This window comes from Odontesthes bonariensis, chromosome 18, assembly GCF_027942865.1.
Source record: "Odontesthes bonariensis isolate fOdoBon6 chromosome 18, fOdoBon6.hap1, whole genome shotgun sequence".
In the NCBI taxonomy this organism is placed as follows: domain Eukaryota; kingdom Metazoa; phylum Chordata; class Actinopteri; order Atheriniformes; family Atherinopsidae; genus Odontesthes; species Odontesthes bonariensis.
The window spans coordinates 21251522-21266971 of NC_134523.1; the positions used below are offsets into that span (position 1 = coordinate 21251522).

A 15450-nucleotide genomic window follows, 5' to 3' on the forward strand; every position below is an offset into this window, starting at 1 on the left:
TTACTTTAAATGATCATAGTTTTATGGTGTCTCATGATATTTCTGTATGTATATTCCTGTTAGGAGGAACAGTTATTTACAAAAGAGACAGAAAACTTGAACTGACCTTTTCCAACCTTGAACAACAGCTACAGTCAGCTGCAGGCTGAACTTTTAGGGAACAAAGGTTGTTGAAATCTGACCAGCACAAACAGAAACAGAGAGTCACAGAAACCTTTGAAAATCCCCGACAGCAGTATCAGAATACTGATGCTTTTGTTTGCGTTTTAGAAGAAAAAGTATTGAAAAATAAAATCTCCTTTGCTGTACGGGTGCTCGAGTGAGAAGCCTCAGTTCTCGTAAAAGTTTTGAACTAAATAACCACATAGTTGGTTCAAATGTCAGACTGTAAACATGAAACATTTCAGATGTTTTCAATTGTTTTATCAATTGTTCTTTTGAAGATGTGAGAGTCAACAGCAGCCAGCTACAGGATGAAGTAAAGACTCTGAAGGACAAGATTAAAGGTGAGAACAGACTGAAACCAACAGAAAACATCAACATTATGCACCTGAAACCCAACTCTGCTTTTACTTTAAATGATCATAGTTTTATGGTGTCTCATGATATTTCTGTATGTATATTCCTGTTAGGAGGAACAGTTATTTACAAATGAGACAGAAAACTTGAATTGACCTTTTTCAATTTGATTTGAATTAAGCTTGAATAGACTAAAACACCTGAAATTCAAATTAATTTGACACTCAATGACATGAAAATCTGTATTAAACTCTTGTTTGATATTAAGGGAAGTGGTGTCCTGATGGATGGACGAGATTTGGATTAAGTTGTTACTTTAAATTCACTGAGTGGAAAACCTGGTCAGACAGTAGGAAACTCTGTCAGAAAAGAGGAGCTGATCTGGTGATCATAAACAGCAAAGAGGAACAGGTGAGTGTGTTTGCTCATGTCAGAATGATATTTGATGGAACTGCCAGTTTTGTGTGACCTGCTGTCAGTCTGTGTGCTTCCTGAACTGATCCTGATGGATTTCAGGTAAATGGTTGCACATCCTGAACTCATCAATAATCTGAGCAATTTGGTTCATTTCCTGGATTTTTCTCATGAAACTTGACTCATTTCAAAGGTGTAAATCTTATAATACTTCAGTCTCTGTGTTCTAAAGCTTTGTTTTGTTTCAGTTACTGTAGATTTGATGTTAAAAAAGAAGAATTTTCTTTTTAAAAATGTAGTAATATTTAAAACAAAACTGAAGGAAAGGTTAGAATGAGTGAAACAGAATAATCAGAGCTGATTTCTGTCAGAAATTAACACAGTATGATATAACTACAACAGAAATACAGAATTCTGAGTGAAGAAACTACTTTTGTCTCAACAGGAATTTGTCCGTAAACTGAACAGGAATGGAGAGTCCTGGATTGGCCTTCATTTCTCAGAAGGTAAATGGAAATGGGTGGATGGATCCCCGCTGACAGAACAGTAAGACGGTTTTTCTTTTGTAGTGTTATCAAAATCATTGTTTGAAACCAAAGGGGTTAAAATGCAGAACAGCAACACATGTTGAAAAATTGTCCCATCATTTAAATTAGTCCCTTATGAAATATTTATGTGAATTAACAGCTACTTGAACACTTCATCTGCAGTCTGTGATGAGCTGCAGTCCCTGTGGTTCAGTAGAAATAGTTCAGCTTTTTGAATTTGTGCCTTTACTTTGTGAGCTGCTTTTATTTTGTCCCCTCATGAGAACCACTGTAGGAGAATTCAGGGGTCTTCTTCTCTGTTGTAATGAAGAAAGCATCAATGAAAGAATGAATAAGACCATTAGAAGGATGAATTAAGAGTGGCTGATGACAAAGTTTACCTGCAGATAAACTGACTGAAACAAAGATTCCTGCCACTAACAAAGCATTTTCCTCACAGACAAACACTGAAAACTGATGTGTGTAAAACTGCTGAATTAACTGGTCTAAAGGCAGAAGATCAGCTATTATTCCTTTATTGTGAATTAATAAAACATGAACATTTAGTGGCTGATACCCTTAAAGGCTTTTTAAAGATCAGTGATGGTTCACAGTGAAAAGTCTTCAGGTGAGGAGAGTGAGCTCAGAGACAGAGACGCTAATGAGCATGTGCAGTGGTTTTAAAAACCAGGAAGCAGATCAGCAAGAGAGGAAACATTTCTGGAGGATGTGCAGACTGAGCAGCTTTTATTGGAATAAATGAATGAATGGATGCTGAGTTAGAGTGTTATATCAAGATTCCATAATATATAATCAATTAAAACCCACAATCCTCTTTATTTTTATATGTGTGAAAATTGTACATGATCATGAGAAAAATAAAAACATTTGAAAACATTTAGAGAGAGTCAGGTGTGTCTGAATATGAAAATTATTTTGAGTTTCAGTCAAACTGAACATGATGTTTTGTTTGTCCCACAGGTTCTGGGAAACAGGACAGGCACCAACTTCCTATTACTATGGAGTGTGCTGCAATTCTAATGGGAAATGGAAAAAATCACAAAATTATTATGATACTAAGAATTGGATCTGTGAGAAATAACATTTCTTTCTTTTCTAATGTAAAAGTGGTGTGCAGTGATCAAACTGTTTATCACATCTGAGCAAAGACACCAAACTATGAAACTCAGAACTAACTTCCATTATTTTTCCTCTTTCACATATTGGATGCTACATTTCATGCTGTCCCTCTTAGCTTGTTGGTACATACAGATTTATGATGTTGGGAGTTTAAAATAAAATGTGAAGCATGATTCTTTAGTTCCACAACATTGTTTACTTGCTTTATTAATGAGTCGGCTGTTGCTGAAACTACAGTTAGTGTCATCTGTATTTCAGTCTGACACACTTCATTGTAGCAGCTGCAGATTTTTACCAACAGAGTTTATAACTGAAGACTGGTTCATTAGAACAAATCGTCCCCATTCTGCAACATTTACATGAGCTGTTGCCCTCCTGCTTCATTTGCATAAGGGAAACTGCCCAATGAATAAACATTTGACATTCATCTCACACTGTTTAAACTACATGTTCTGTTGGAAGATGTTGTAGGAAACAAAAAGTGCCAGAATGCAGAAATGATCATATTCAAACTTATCATCTCTGAGTTTATTTAACAATCATGAAAAACATCTTTTTTGTTGTGTAAAAATATTGTGTTTCTCATCTATATCCTTTCTGGCTTCAATAACGGTTTAGTAGTTAAGTTACAGCAAAACCTAAAAGTAAATCTCATTTCTTAGATATAACTGCATTCCCACTGATCTTGACGTGGCAGCTAAAAAGGTTTTAGGATGTCAGTGGGCTCCAGGATCTTAATCCCCATCTGTGATGGTGTGGATTAAAGTCAGTCCCAGTGAGGCTTGCAATGGGAGCTCAACATGCTTGTTTTTGAAATGTATTCAATTGTATGTATGCATTAATTCCAATAAAACTCTTATTTTGCTAAGCTGTGTGTCAGTTTCCCCTTCATGGTGTGGCCCGTGAGCCCGAGTTTTCTTTAGTTGTTGCTGAATGCTGTTTAGTTCTTTACAAGATAAATTGTAAGAAGTCAAGGGTTCGTCCTTCTTACTTCCTGTGTCAAAAAATAACTGTTGTTCTTCTTTAACTGTATGTGTGTTCTTCAAATATAAAAAACAGAGAGACAGTGAAGCCTGCTGAGTTAGTTTTGCCCTGAGAGATGCCAGCAGAAATTCCACCTGCTGCATTTTTTTGTTCATGCCACACTATAACCACTGCTCTCTGCTCACATCTGGCACTGTGTGCGTCTTTGATATATTGTGTTGCTGGCAGTGTGTTGAGATGTTGCATCAGCCTCAGTGATGGAGAAGCACAGGCCTACTATGGAAACAGAAGGAGATAAAAACAGTGGTACTAAAAACAGTGGGACAACAGAAGAAACAGGCAGGTTGTATTTGATCAGACTATCTCTGTGAGGTAAATTATCACCGATGCTTGTGCTCCTCAATATGTGGTGAGGCTGTTCGCTGCCCTGCTGGTGGGACCTTGTTGATCTGAAAATGTCAGAGGAAATGTTCAAGAAGGCTCAATCTTGTTGAATAAACCACACATTCTAAGTTTTAAGACCTGTAAAGAAAGATAAATAAAAACTTTATTTACATCTCCAAGAAAGCTTTTATTTATCTTTGCATGTCTGTACATACATACAGTGTCACTCAAAAGTTTGGACACTGACCTAGTTTTACAAATGTTGTTGCATGCATGTACGTGCAACACCACAGTTTGTGGTATGTGCTACAACTTCCTCCATAGTCTGCTTAAAGCGACACAACTCAGAGAGAAACAGAGACTTTGAAGGCTGGTCAGTCAGTTTTGAGCTTCAAGATGTCTGCAGAAATTGAAGCTGCAACAGATCTGAAAGTGAAATATAGCAGAAGGCTCCATAAAGATGGAAGAGATGAAGAGCAAAGCGAGGTGGAGATGTTAGATGATGGAGAGCAGCACTCTGATCTTGGCGTACAGAAATCTGGTAAGCAGGAAATATTGAAAATGACTTCACGTTGATGAAACTAAGAAATATGTTGTGATACATGCTGTTTCATTTAATCAGCCAACATTATCAAGTACTCTGTTGTATCAAACATGTTACATCATCATCCATTTTAGTTTGTTTAACTACAGCACAAAAGAAGATAAACTTGTTTGAACCATTTCTAGGTAACTTGATGGGGAGAATTGGTATGATTTGAGTCTAAATGTTCCACAATTAAGTGAATGAAAATAATACAAAGCTTTGCATTGAAAATACCATCAAAACATTCTTGATGGTGGATTCTTTGTGTGTTTCGGTGCTGCAGAAAAACACAACCAGAAGAACCTTCAGGCAGGGAAGAGATGCCATTTTAGAGTTTTCCAATCATCCCTGGGAGTGCTGTATCTTCTGATTCTGGCTGGATTCATTTTACGCTGTGAGGATTTGTATTCCTACATGTTCTATGTACATATGGAGCCATTTAGAATTACCTCTCCCAGCAATTTACAGCCAGGAGGACGCTCCCACCTCATAAAGACTCTGGCAGAGAATTGGCTTGGAGTTGAATTGCCCATGCACAAAACAGTGGGCTGTTCTAAGTGGCTGCATCTTTAGTATTTCCTGCTTTATATGCATTTTATGTACAATTATTTGATGCTCCTGCTGTTGTTTGGTTCATGTTCTTACTTGATATTTCAGTTAGAAACAGGAAACGCTGCTTAACTGTTGCTAAGTGACAATGGAGACGTTTGACCTTATTTGGTCCTGAACACTTACAAGGAGGTTGGCAGCTGGTGGACGGAGGCGTTGGTCCACAGTTTGAGACCAAACCCACACGATGTTTTCTACAGACCTTTCACTTCTCTAATTTGCTATGACTTGTGAATGGTTAAGATTAGGGATTAAAAATGCATGGTTAGGAGGAGAAAAGTGTCAGGTCGTCAATCCATCACTGCATTTTTTATTCGTAGATATTTGCTTCTACTATTGTGAGATCATTTGTGACGAATTATTTCAATTAGGAAGGAGAAGATCTGCACATTCTGACCAAAGCTGCCCTTTCGCCGCAGGCTGAAAACCTACCTCTTCAGGAAACACTACCCTGATCCGCCCTCTTAGGACATCACCTGCTCCGTCCTAGTTCCTTACGCACTTATTGTTTCCTCCACCACTGGCACCCTCTATATTTTCATTACCCCCTACCCGAACCAGGGTTTGCATCCCCACCCCGCTGTGACTGGTGTGCAGTTGGTGAGAGGCTGAGGTACCTGACTTATCGCACTTACTCTAGCACTAGTTTTGCTCTTAGCTGTTTGGTTTTGGAAGGAAATGCACTTATGATTTCTTGTCACCTGAAGTTCTTTTGCCTACCGATGTTGAACGCACTTATTGTAAGTCGCTTTGGTTAAAAGCGTCTGCAAAATGACCGTAATGTAATGTAATGTAAAATCAATGTTTAATGACACCATTTTTCAAAAGACAAAACAAACAGGACATTAATATTTCAAAATGTGATGAGCTGCTGTAAAGTGCAGACAGCATGATAACTTAACCAATGTAACCTGAGAGGCCGACATGGTCTGAGTGTCAGTGTGGAGACATCTGTCCTCTCACACCTTTTTTTTTTTCATGCGACACTATAACCACTGCTCTCTGCTAATTTTCAAAGTGTGAAGAACTTCAGTTTGTAGCATTGCAGCAGTCTATAAATACTGTCAGTACGAATGAAACACTGAACTTCATTACACAGCTAATTTTGAGCATAATTAGACATGTTTTATGCACCATGAACATCTACAGTTAAAGTGTTTGTGGAAACAGAGAAAGAAGAAATACACTGGTTTAAGGCATGAACCAGGATAGGGCCTTCACTATCCAAAATTTTCAGATAAAATCCAGATGCATTGTTCCTTAGTAGAAGTCTTTATTCAAGGAAGTGACATCATTTTCAAGCTTGCTTTCATTTTCACTACCAGCTGGTCTTTAAGTCTCTTGGTCGAGTCTTGTGCTTTGCTGCTAAAGTTGGGGCGTATCTGGGAGACAAAGGCCATGTTAGAGGAGGAAGAGATGCACATTCTAAGTATGATGAGCTGCTTCAAAATGCAGACAGTATGACAATATTCAGTAACTTCACCTGACAGGGTGACATGGTCTGTGTCTCACTGTGGCAACATTTGTGCTCACTCTTTTTTCCAGGCCTCACTACACTGCATTCAAAATGAATGGGTAGCTGTAGCTGAAGTTTTGACTGGCACTGTGTGCGTCTTTGATATATTGTGTTGCTGGCAGTGTGTTGAGATGTTTCATCAGCATCAGTGATGGAGAAGCACAGGCCTACTATGGAAACAGAAGGAGAGAATACTGTAATAAAAACAGTGGGACAATAGAAGACACAGACAGGTTGTAGTTAATTAGACTGTTGAAGCCTCCAATAATTTTCTGCACTTACAGAAATAAAAAATTATTTTCATTGAAATCAGAGACCAGCACATATTATATAAGTTTGAACTGACACTTTACAAGAATATAGATACATCTGGAGTATCTTATAATAATTTACACATCAGCCTCTTTCACCTCCCTGAAGCTGAATTATGTCATACTGTCCATCTAATTTTTTATTTTTCTACAGTTTTTTCTACAGTTAACACATCAGATATGTACTAGTGATAACACAACACACAGAGCTGTTAAATGACTGTGCGTACACCAAATCAGTAATTCCAGATTGAAAGAGTGATGGTGATAACTGACGGTCATTAACTGACTTATTTCTGTTGATTAAAGCAAACTGATTCAAAGCCGATTGTCTTTCAGCAACCTTGAAGATCAATCGGCTGCAGGCTGAACTTTCAGGTAAGAAAGGTTTTTAATCAATTAACCAAATTATTGAAATGTCACCTTATAAACCTTAATGTCTCCAATGTTGATCTGATGACATGAGAGAAAAAAACAGCAGCCAGCTACAGAATAGTTGTGAAATCCTGTGTAAAAATCAAAGCCATTTAAAGGATGAAGTAAAGAAGCTGAAGGACAAGATTAAAGGTGAGAACAGACTGAAACCAACAGAAAACATCATTATTATACACATGCAACCCAACTCTGCTTTTACTTTAAATGATCATAGTTTTATGGTGTCTCGTGATTTTTCTGTATTCCTGTAACGAGCAGGCTTGGAGACTCAAGTGCAGAGATCAAACACACTTTAATGCAGGACAAGTAGGTCATACACAAACCGGGCAAGGCAAGAGCAGGGTAAAAAAATACAGACAAAAGGTCAAACATGAGAATACATACACTGGGAGACCGCTTGAGAGCTTGTAACGCAGGAACCTAGACAATCTGGCAAGGTAGGTCTTCTTCTTCTTTCGTTTATTGGCAGATTACATCTTTTGGTTGTTGTATTCCGCCACCTACTGTACAGGAGTGTGTAGAGTGATACTATGGCGATTTTATCTGATCAGTCAAGAGGGTGTAAAATAAAGCTAGAGATAATAAGTAATAACAAAACAAAACCAACAAAAAAAAATTTTTTTTTTAAATTATTTTCATTAATTCAGTGTCTTTCAGGAAGGTAAATAAGGCTCTAATTCTGTCTCTTTGCATTCCTTGTTCCCCAAGAATATCCTCAATATGATCATCTAAGTTTTGCCATCTCTTTCTTTGCTCATTGTACCTCCTACACCTAAATAAAACATGATCCACATCCTCCTGTGTTAGGCATTCAGTACACAGACCATCACTTTTACCTAATAGTTTAAGTGTTGAATTCAATCTTGTATGTCCCATTCTTAATCTTGAGTACACTATTTCTTCTTTTCTATTTTGCATATTCATTCTTTTTCCTCTAATATTTTTCTGAATATTGTAATAGTGCCTAGCCTTTGGTTCAGAGTCCCATTCCTGTTGCCATCTCTTTATCATTTCAGACTTAAGTTTAGCTTTCGCTTCTCCTTTCCCAATTAGAACATTGATTTCTATTTCTTTATTTTTTAGAGCCTTTTTGGCTAATCCGTCTGCCTTTTCATTTCCTCTAATTCCAGTATGTGCTGGAACCCAACAAAACTGAACCATTAAACCTAGGCTTCTAATACTTAATAAGATGTGTCTAGCTTCTATCATTAAGTATTCTCAGACTGATTGTCCACTTTCAAAACTCTGCAGTACAGCCATTGAATCTGAGCATATTAGAGATGCTAACGGTTTTATCTCTTCTATCCATCTTAGAGCTGTTATTATGCCCGTCATTTCTATTGTATATACTGAAAGGTGATTATTTAATCTGCATTTCAGTCCTTTTTTAAATTCAGGAATGTAAATTCCTATTCCACAATGACCATTTTGATCTTTTGATCCATCAGTAAAAATTTTAACAAAACCATAAAATGAAGAGGATAAATATCTTTCACTGAACCATGCAAAACTCTGATCATCAGGGTATTTCCTCTTTTCTTTCAGTATTTCTGTATCAACCTCTGGAACTGGTAGCATCCAGGGAGGGACCTCACTCAGAACTATTGTAGGACTAAATTCTAAATCTTTGATGTCATAGCTACTTTGTTTATGTTCCATCCAAACCCTTTAGCCTTAGTTTGATATTCCCAACAATCATTTAGTACTGATGCTGCTGGATGATTACTATCTCCCATCAATCGCACCCTGTCTGTTAAAGCCAGCTTAATATGTCTTAATTCAAGTGGGGCTTCCTCCGTCTCTACCAGAATAGCACTTGTTGGAGTCGTTTTAATAGCACCTATGGCCATTCTTAGAGCTCTAAACTGAATTCTGTCCAACTTTGCTAAATTAGATTTGCATGCTGTGCTATACACTATACTCCCATAATCTATGATCGATCTTATTAATGCAATATAAATATTAATTAAAGACTGCTTATCTGCACCCCAGTTATGTCCAGTAATCATTCTCATCAAATTCAAGACTTTTTTACATTTAGTTTCCATGTGATGCACATGATCTTTCCATGTAAGTTTTTCATCCATCCACACTCCTAGATATTTAAATTTCATGACTCTTTTCAGAGCTTGATTATACATAAATATCTGGTAGTTTTCAGTAATTTTCTTTCTTGTAAAATACATAACATTTGTTTTTTCAATAGAAAATTTAAATCCCCAATCAACTCCCCATTGGTCCGAAATTTGGATTTTCTTTTGCATGATTGTTATTATATATGGGAAATTTCTGCCTCTTTTCCATATTACTGCATCATCTGCATATGATAGTCCTTCACTTCCTTTTCCTAATTTAATAAATATGTCGTTAATCATTAAATTAAATAATATGGGACTGATAACACTTCCTTGAGGGATTCCACTCTCTACTGTAAATTCTTTAGATTGTTCTGAGCCCACTCTAACTCTAAAAGTACGTCGTGAAAGAAAGTCCAGTATGAAATTATATATTTTCCCTCTAATCCCCATTCTATCCAATTTAATCAGTAGCCCTTCCCTCCACAAAGTATGCCTTTTGGCAAGGTAGGTCTGGAATGCAAGGAGTATAAATAGTACTGAGTCAGTGATTAGTGATGGCCACCAGGTGTGGCTGATACTGGTGGGAAACTTAACAGGAAGTGAAATAAGGATGACACAGCAGTTCACAAAATAAAACAGGAAATTAATTGAGTCCAGAAAATGTCTATAATCTGTGAGCGTGACAATTCCTGTTGACAGAAATGAGACAGAAAACCTGAACTGACCTTTTCCAACCTTGAACAACAGGTACAGTCAGCTGCAGGCTGAACTTTTAGGGAACAAAGGTTGTTGAAATCTGACCAGCACAAACAGAAACAGAGAGTCACAGAAACCTTTGAAAATCCCAGACAGCAGTATCAGAATACTGATGCTTTTGTTTGCATTTTAGTAGAAAAAGTATTGAAAAATAAAATCTCCTTTGCTGTACGGGTGCTCGAGTGAGAAGCCTCAGTTCTTGTAAAAGTTTTAAACTAAATAACCACATAATTGGTTTAAATGTCACACTGTAAACATGAAGCTTTTCAGATGTGTTCAATTGTTTCATCAATTGTTCTTCTGAAGTCATGAGAGTCAACAGCAGCCAGCTACAGGATGAAGTAAAGACGCTGAAGGACAAGATTAAAGGTGAGAACAGACTGAAACCAACAGAAAACATTAACATTATGCACCTGTAACCCAACTCTGCTTTTACTTTAAATGATCATAGTTTTATGGTGTCTCATGATATTTCTGTATGTATATTCCTGTTAGGAGGAACAGTTATTTACAAATGAAACAGAAAACTTGAATTGACCTTTTTCAATTTGATTTGAATTAAGTTTGAATAGACTAAAACACCTGAATGTCAAATTAATTTGACACTCAATGAAATTAAAATCTGTATTAAACTCTTGTTTGATATTAAGGGAATTGGTGTCCTGATGGATGGACGAGATTTGGATTAAGTTGTTATTTTAAATTCACTGAGTGGAAAACCTGGTCAGACAGTAGGAAACTCTGTCAGAAAAGAGGAGCTGATCTGGTGATCATAAACAGCAAAGAGGAACAGGTGAGTGTGTTTGCTCATGTCAGTATAATATTTGATGGAACTGCCAGTTTTGTGTGACCTGCTGTCAGTCTGTGTGTGCTTCCTGAACTGATCCTGATGGATTTCAGGTAAATGGTTTCACATCCGGAACTCATCAATAATCTGAGCAATTTGGTTCATTTCCTGGATTTAGCTCATGAAGCTTGACTCATTTCAAAGGTGTAAATCTTATAATACTTCAGTCTCTGTGTTCTAAAGCTTTGTTTTGTTTTAGTTACTGTAGGTTTAATGTTAAAAGATAAGAATTTTCTTCTTAAAAATGTAGTAATATTTACAAACAAAATTCAAGGAAAGGTTAGAATGAGTGAAACAGAATAATCAGAGCTGATTTCTGTCAGAAATTAAAACAGTATGATATTACTACAACAGAAATACAGAATTCTGAGTGAAGAAACTACTTTTGTCTCAACAGGAATTTGTCCATAAACTGAACGGGAATGGAGAGTCCTGGATTGGCCTTCAGGTCTCAGGAGGTGAATGGAAATGGGTGGATGGATCCCCGCTGACAGAACAGTAAGACGGTGTTTCTTTTGTAGTGTTATCAAAATCATTGTTTGAAACCAAAAGAGTTAAAATGCAGAACAGCAACACATGTTAAAACATTGTCCCATCATTTAATTTAGTCCATCCATCAATCCATCCATTATCTACCGCTTTTCCGGGGGTCAAGTCGCGGGGGCAGCAGCTTGAGCAAAGAGACCCAGACGTCCCTGTCCCCGGCCACTTCCTCCAGCTCTTCTGGGGGGACCCCGAGGCGTTCTCAGGCCAGCCGAGAAACATAGTCTCTCCAACGTGTCCTGGGTCTTCCCCGGGGCCTCCTCCCAGTGGGACGGGCCCGGAACAGCTCACCAGGGAGGCGTCCAGGAGGCATCCTAACCAGATGCCCGAGCCACCTCATAACTGAAGACTGGTTCATTAGAACAAATTGTCCCCATTCTGCAACATTTAAATGAACTGTTGCCCTCCTGCTTCATTTGCATAAGGAAAACTGCACAATGAATAAAGATTTGACATTCACCTCACACTGTTTAAACTACATGTTCTGTTGGAAGATGTTGTAGGAAACAAAAAAAGTGCCAGAATGCAGAAATGATCATATTCAAACTTATCATCTCTGAGTTTATTTAACAATCATGAAAAACGTCTTTTTTTGTGTAAAAATATTGTGTTTCTCATCTATATCCTTTCTGCCTTCAATAACGGTTTAGTAGTTAAGTTACAGTAAAACCTAAAAGTAAATCTCATTTCTTAGACATAACTGCATTCCCACTGATCTTGACGTGGCAGCTAAAAAGGTTTTAGGATGTCAGTGGGCTCCAGGATCTTAATTCCCATCTGTGATGGTGTGGATTAAAGTCAGTCCCAGTGAGGCTTGCAATGGGAGCTCAACATGCTTGTTTTTGAAATGTATTCAATTGTATGTATGCATTAATTCCAATAAAACTCTTATTTTGCTAAGCTGTGTGTTAGTTTCCCCTTCATGGTGTGGCCCGTGAGCCTGAGTTTTCTTTAGTTGTTGCTGAATGCTGTTTAGTTCTCTACAAGATACATTGTAAGAAGTCAAGGGTTCGTCCTTCTTACTTCCTGTGTAAAAAAATAACTGTTGTTCTGCTTTAACTGTATGTGTGTGCTTCAAATATAAAAAAAAACAGAGAGACAGTGAAGCCTGCTGAGTTATTTTTGCCATGAGAGATGCCAGCAGAAATTCCACCTGTACCAGATTTGAAGTAAAATACAGGATAAAGGCCCATAAAGACAGAAGAGATGAAGAGCAGCAGTCTGACCTTGGCCCGGCTGGGAGGTGAGTTGCCCATGCACAAAACAGCGGGCTGCATCTTTAGTATTTCCTACATTATATACATTTTATGCTCCTGCTTTTGTTTGGTTCCTGTTCTCACTGGATATTTCAGTTAGAAACAGGAAACAGTCAGATACACACATGCTAGTTCAAGAGGACAGTAAGAACATGAAGTAGAGAGCACTTTAATTACGTGATGGCAAAATTTCATTCTGCACACGAAGCAAAGTAATTCCAGCTTTCCACAAAAGAATGATAAAATTGAATATTTTCATTCAGATCCTTCTATTGTTAAATAACTAAAACTAGGCATTTCAGTCACTTTGAAAAAAGATCAGCTGTGGACCAAAGAAGACAAATTTAAAAACGGGGACTGAACTGCAGGATTTAAATCAAATTCAATCTTCACACACTGTAGACCTAAAAGCTCTCATATTATTTTAGTGAGATAACAGTTGATGTCATTCTCATGATATGTTAGTCAAATACAGAAAAACCTTCTGAATGTGACAGAATGTGTAAAACCTGCATTGGTCCAAAATTTAAGATTTAAGACATTTTCAGAATATGATGAGCTGACTTAAAGTGCAGACAGCACGTAACCCGAGAGGCTGACATGGTCTGAGTGTCGGTGTGGACACATCTGTCCTCTCACACCTTTCACTTTCATGCCACACTATAGCCACCGCTCTCTGCTCACAGCTTATTTTCAAAGGATGAAGCACTTTACGTTACAGTTCATTCTGAGCATTCTTAAACATGTTTAACTGTAGATGTTCATAGTGCAATGAAAGTGTTGGTGGAAACGGAGGAAGGAAGAAATAGACTGGTTTAAACTGTTTAATAAATATACAGGTCTTCAAATCTCCCTAAACTTATGATGAAATTATGGTGGCTCCACCTCAGTCAAACGTTCCTTAAATTTATGGGCATGATGTCGATTTGTTTGTGTAGCGAGTTCGGAACCCTGGTAGTTAAAGTGTGTTTGGGCAACAGAGAGAGGAAAGGGACATCTCTCATCCTGTCGCAGTTATATTGTAGACTGAAGAGTTTACACGGGCAGCTTGAAGCCCACACTACAAAAACATGCAAAACAAATCACCATCAATCTAGCTTTTTCAATCAAACCTTTTTTTTTTTTTTTCCCCAAACAGGAACCCAAAACCAACAGGAACAGCAACAAATTACATGGTTTAAATTCAGCAAACACCAAATCTAGTTAAGTGACCACAAAAACTGAGCTTCAGATTATTCAGAAGTGCTCAGAGTTCTTCGAACTAAATAAGGAACTCTAATATCAAATTGTGAAATCTATATTAAGATATTTTCCTAACAGAGCACTTTGCTCCCAAACTGCAGGTTTCCTTGAGGTTCCCAGAGTTTCTAAAAGTAGAATGGGAGGCAGAGCCTTCAGTTATCAGGCCCCTCTCTTGTGGATTAAGCTGCCAGTAAATGTCCGTAGAGCAGACACCCTTTCCACTTTTAAGACCAGGCTTAAAACTTTCCTTTTTGATTAAGCTTATAGTTAGGGATGGCTCAGGTGATCCTGAAACATCCCATAGTTAAGCTGCTATAGGCCTAGACTGCTGGGGGGGGCTCATCTGTCACACCTTTCCTCACTTTACTCTCTTTTTCCCCTGTTTAATTACTCAAATGACATTATGTACATGTGACATTATTGTGGTCATTAACTCGTGTTTCCCTGTTCCAACAGATATCCTTTGAATGGTGTTACAGTGGTTTTTTCCCCCTTTCAGTCTTCTCAGACCCCAGCTGGTGGAGGCGGATGGCCACCCTTCCTGAGTCTGGTTCAGCCAGAGGTTTCTTCCTGTTCAAAGGGAGTCGTTCCTCTCCACAGCCGCCTCAGGCACGCTCAGGACGGGAGATTGGACTGAAGACAAGTTTCGGTGCAATCTGTTGGTTTCCTTAGCTAGGAAATCGTTTTTGAATTGGCTCTATATGAACGAATTGCATTATTTTATGAATAATTATGATTATAATAAATTGAATTCCAATTGGCTTGAATTGGACTTTTTTATCTAAGTGCCTTGAGATGACATTTGTTGTATTTGGCGCTATATAAATAAAAATGAATTGAATTGAATATCAAACAAAATATGTTGTATTGTATATCCTGTATGTGGCTGTGATTGGAACAGCTCAGTTCACCTGGTGTGCAGGTGGAAAAGTGACAGTTCTGTTCAGCTGTGGGGAGTGTGTGAATGTGTGTATTTCACAGTTCAGTTCAAGACAACCGGAGGAAAAATAGGAGAAGCCAGGAGAGTTGTGCAAAGGAGACTTATCTTAAATTCAGGTCAGGGTCATCAAGATCTGCTCCAGGGAACAGTTTGACTCCCATACTCCATCAAAGAGGCTTGGAAAGGAAGGTCCTTTTCAAAATCCAACTTCTTATTCTTTCGTGTTGTGAGGTACATATTACTATGGTTGCAAAATATGTTCAGATGCTGGATTAGAATTTATTATCGGTCTTTTCTTTTGCCCACTCTGCCTGCTGTATATGTTGCTGCTCCAGGTTCCCTTTGTTGGTTCTTCTCTCACCT

General features: G+C 37.9%; 2 protein-coding genes across 3 annotated transcripts in view; both read left to right on the forward strand.

Moving 5' to 3' along the window:
* The window catches only part of LOC142367999 (C-type lectin domain family 9 member A-like), a 38510-nt gene extending 26715 nt beyond the window's left edge, over positions 1-11795 (forward strand). Inside the window, exons 1-7 of one of the 2 annotated variants that reach the window (XM_075450037.1) lie at positions 4313-4509; positions 4838-4948; positions 7330-7368; positions 10566-10628; positions 10910-11052; positions 11504-11604; positions 11715-11795. In XM_075450037.1, the coding sequence (XP_075306152.1) occupies positions 4365-4509; positions 4838-4948; positions 7330-7368; positions 10566-10628; positions 10910-11052; positions 11504-11604; positions 11715-11781 (669 nt within the window). In that variant the 5' untranslated portion in view covers positions 4313-4364 and the 3' untranslated portion in view covers positions 11782-11795. Of the gene's footprint in view, positions 1-4312; positions 4510-4837; positions 4949-7329; positions 7369-10565; positions 10629-10909; positions 11053-11503; positions 11605-11714 lie in introns of those variants that run through there. The other variant, XM_075450036.1, reaches the window with a different exon arrangement.
* The window catches only part of LOC142367576 (C-type lectin domain family 17, member A-like), a 108420-nt gene that overhangs the window by 65476 nt on the left and 27494 nt on the right, over positions 1-15450 (forward strand). The window lies entirely within an intron of this gene.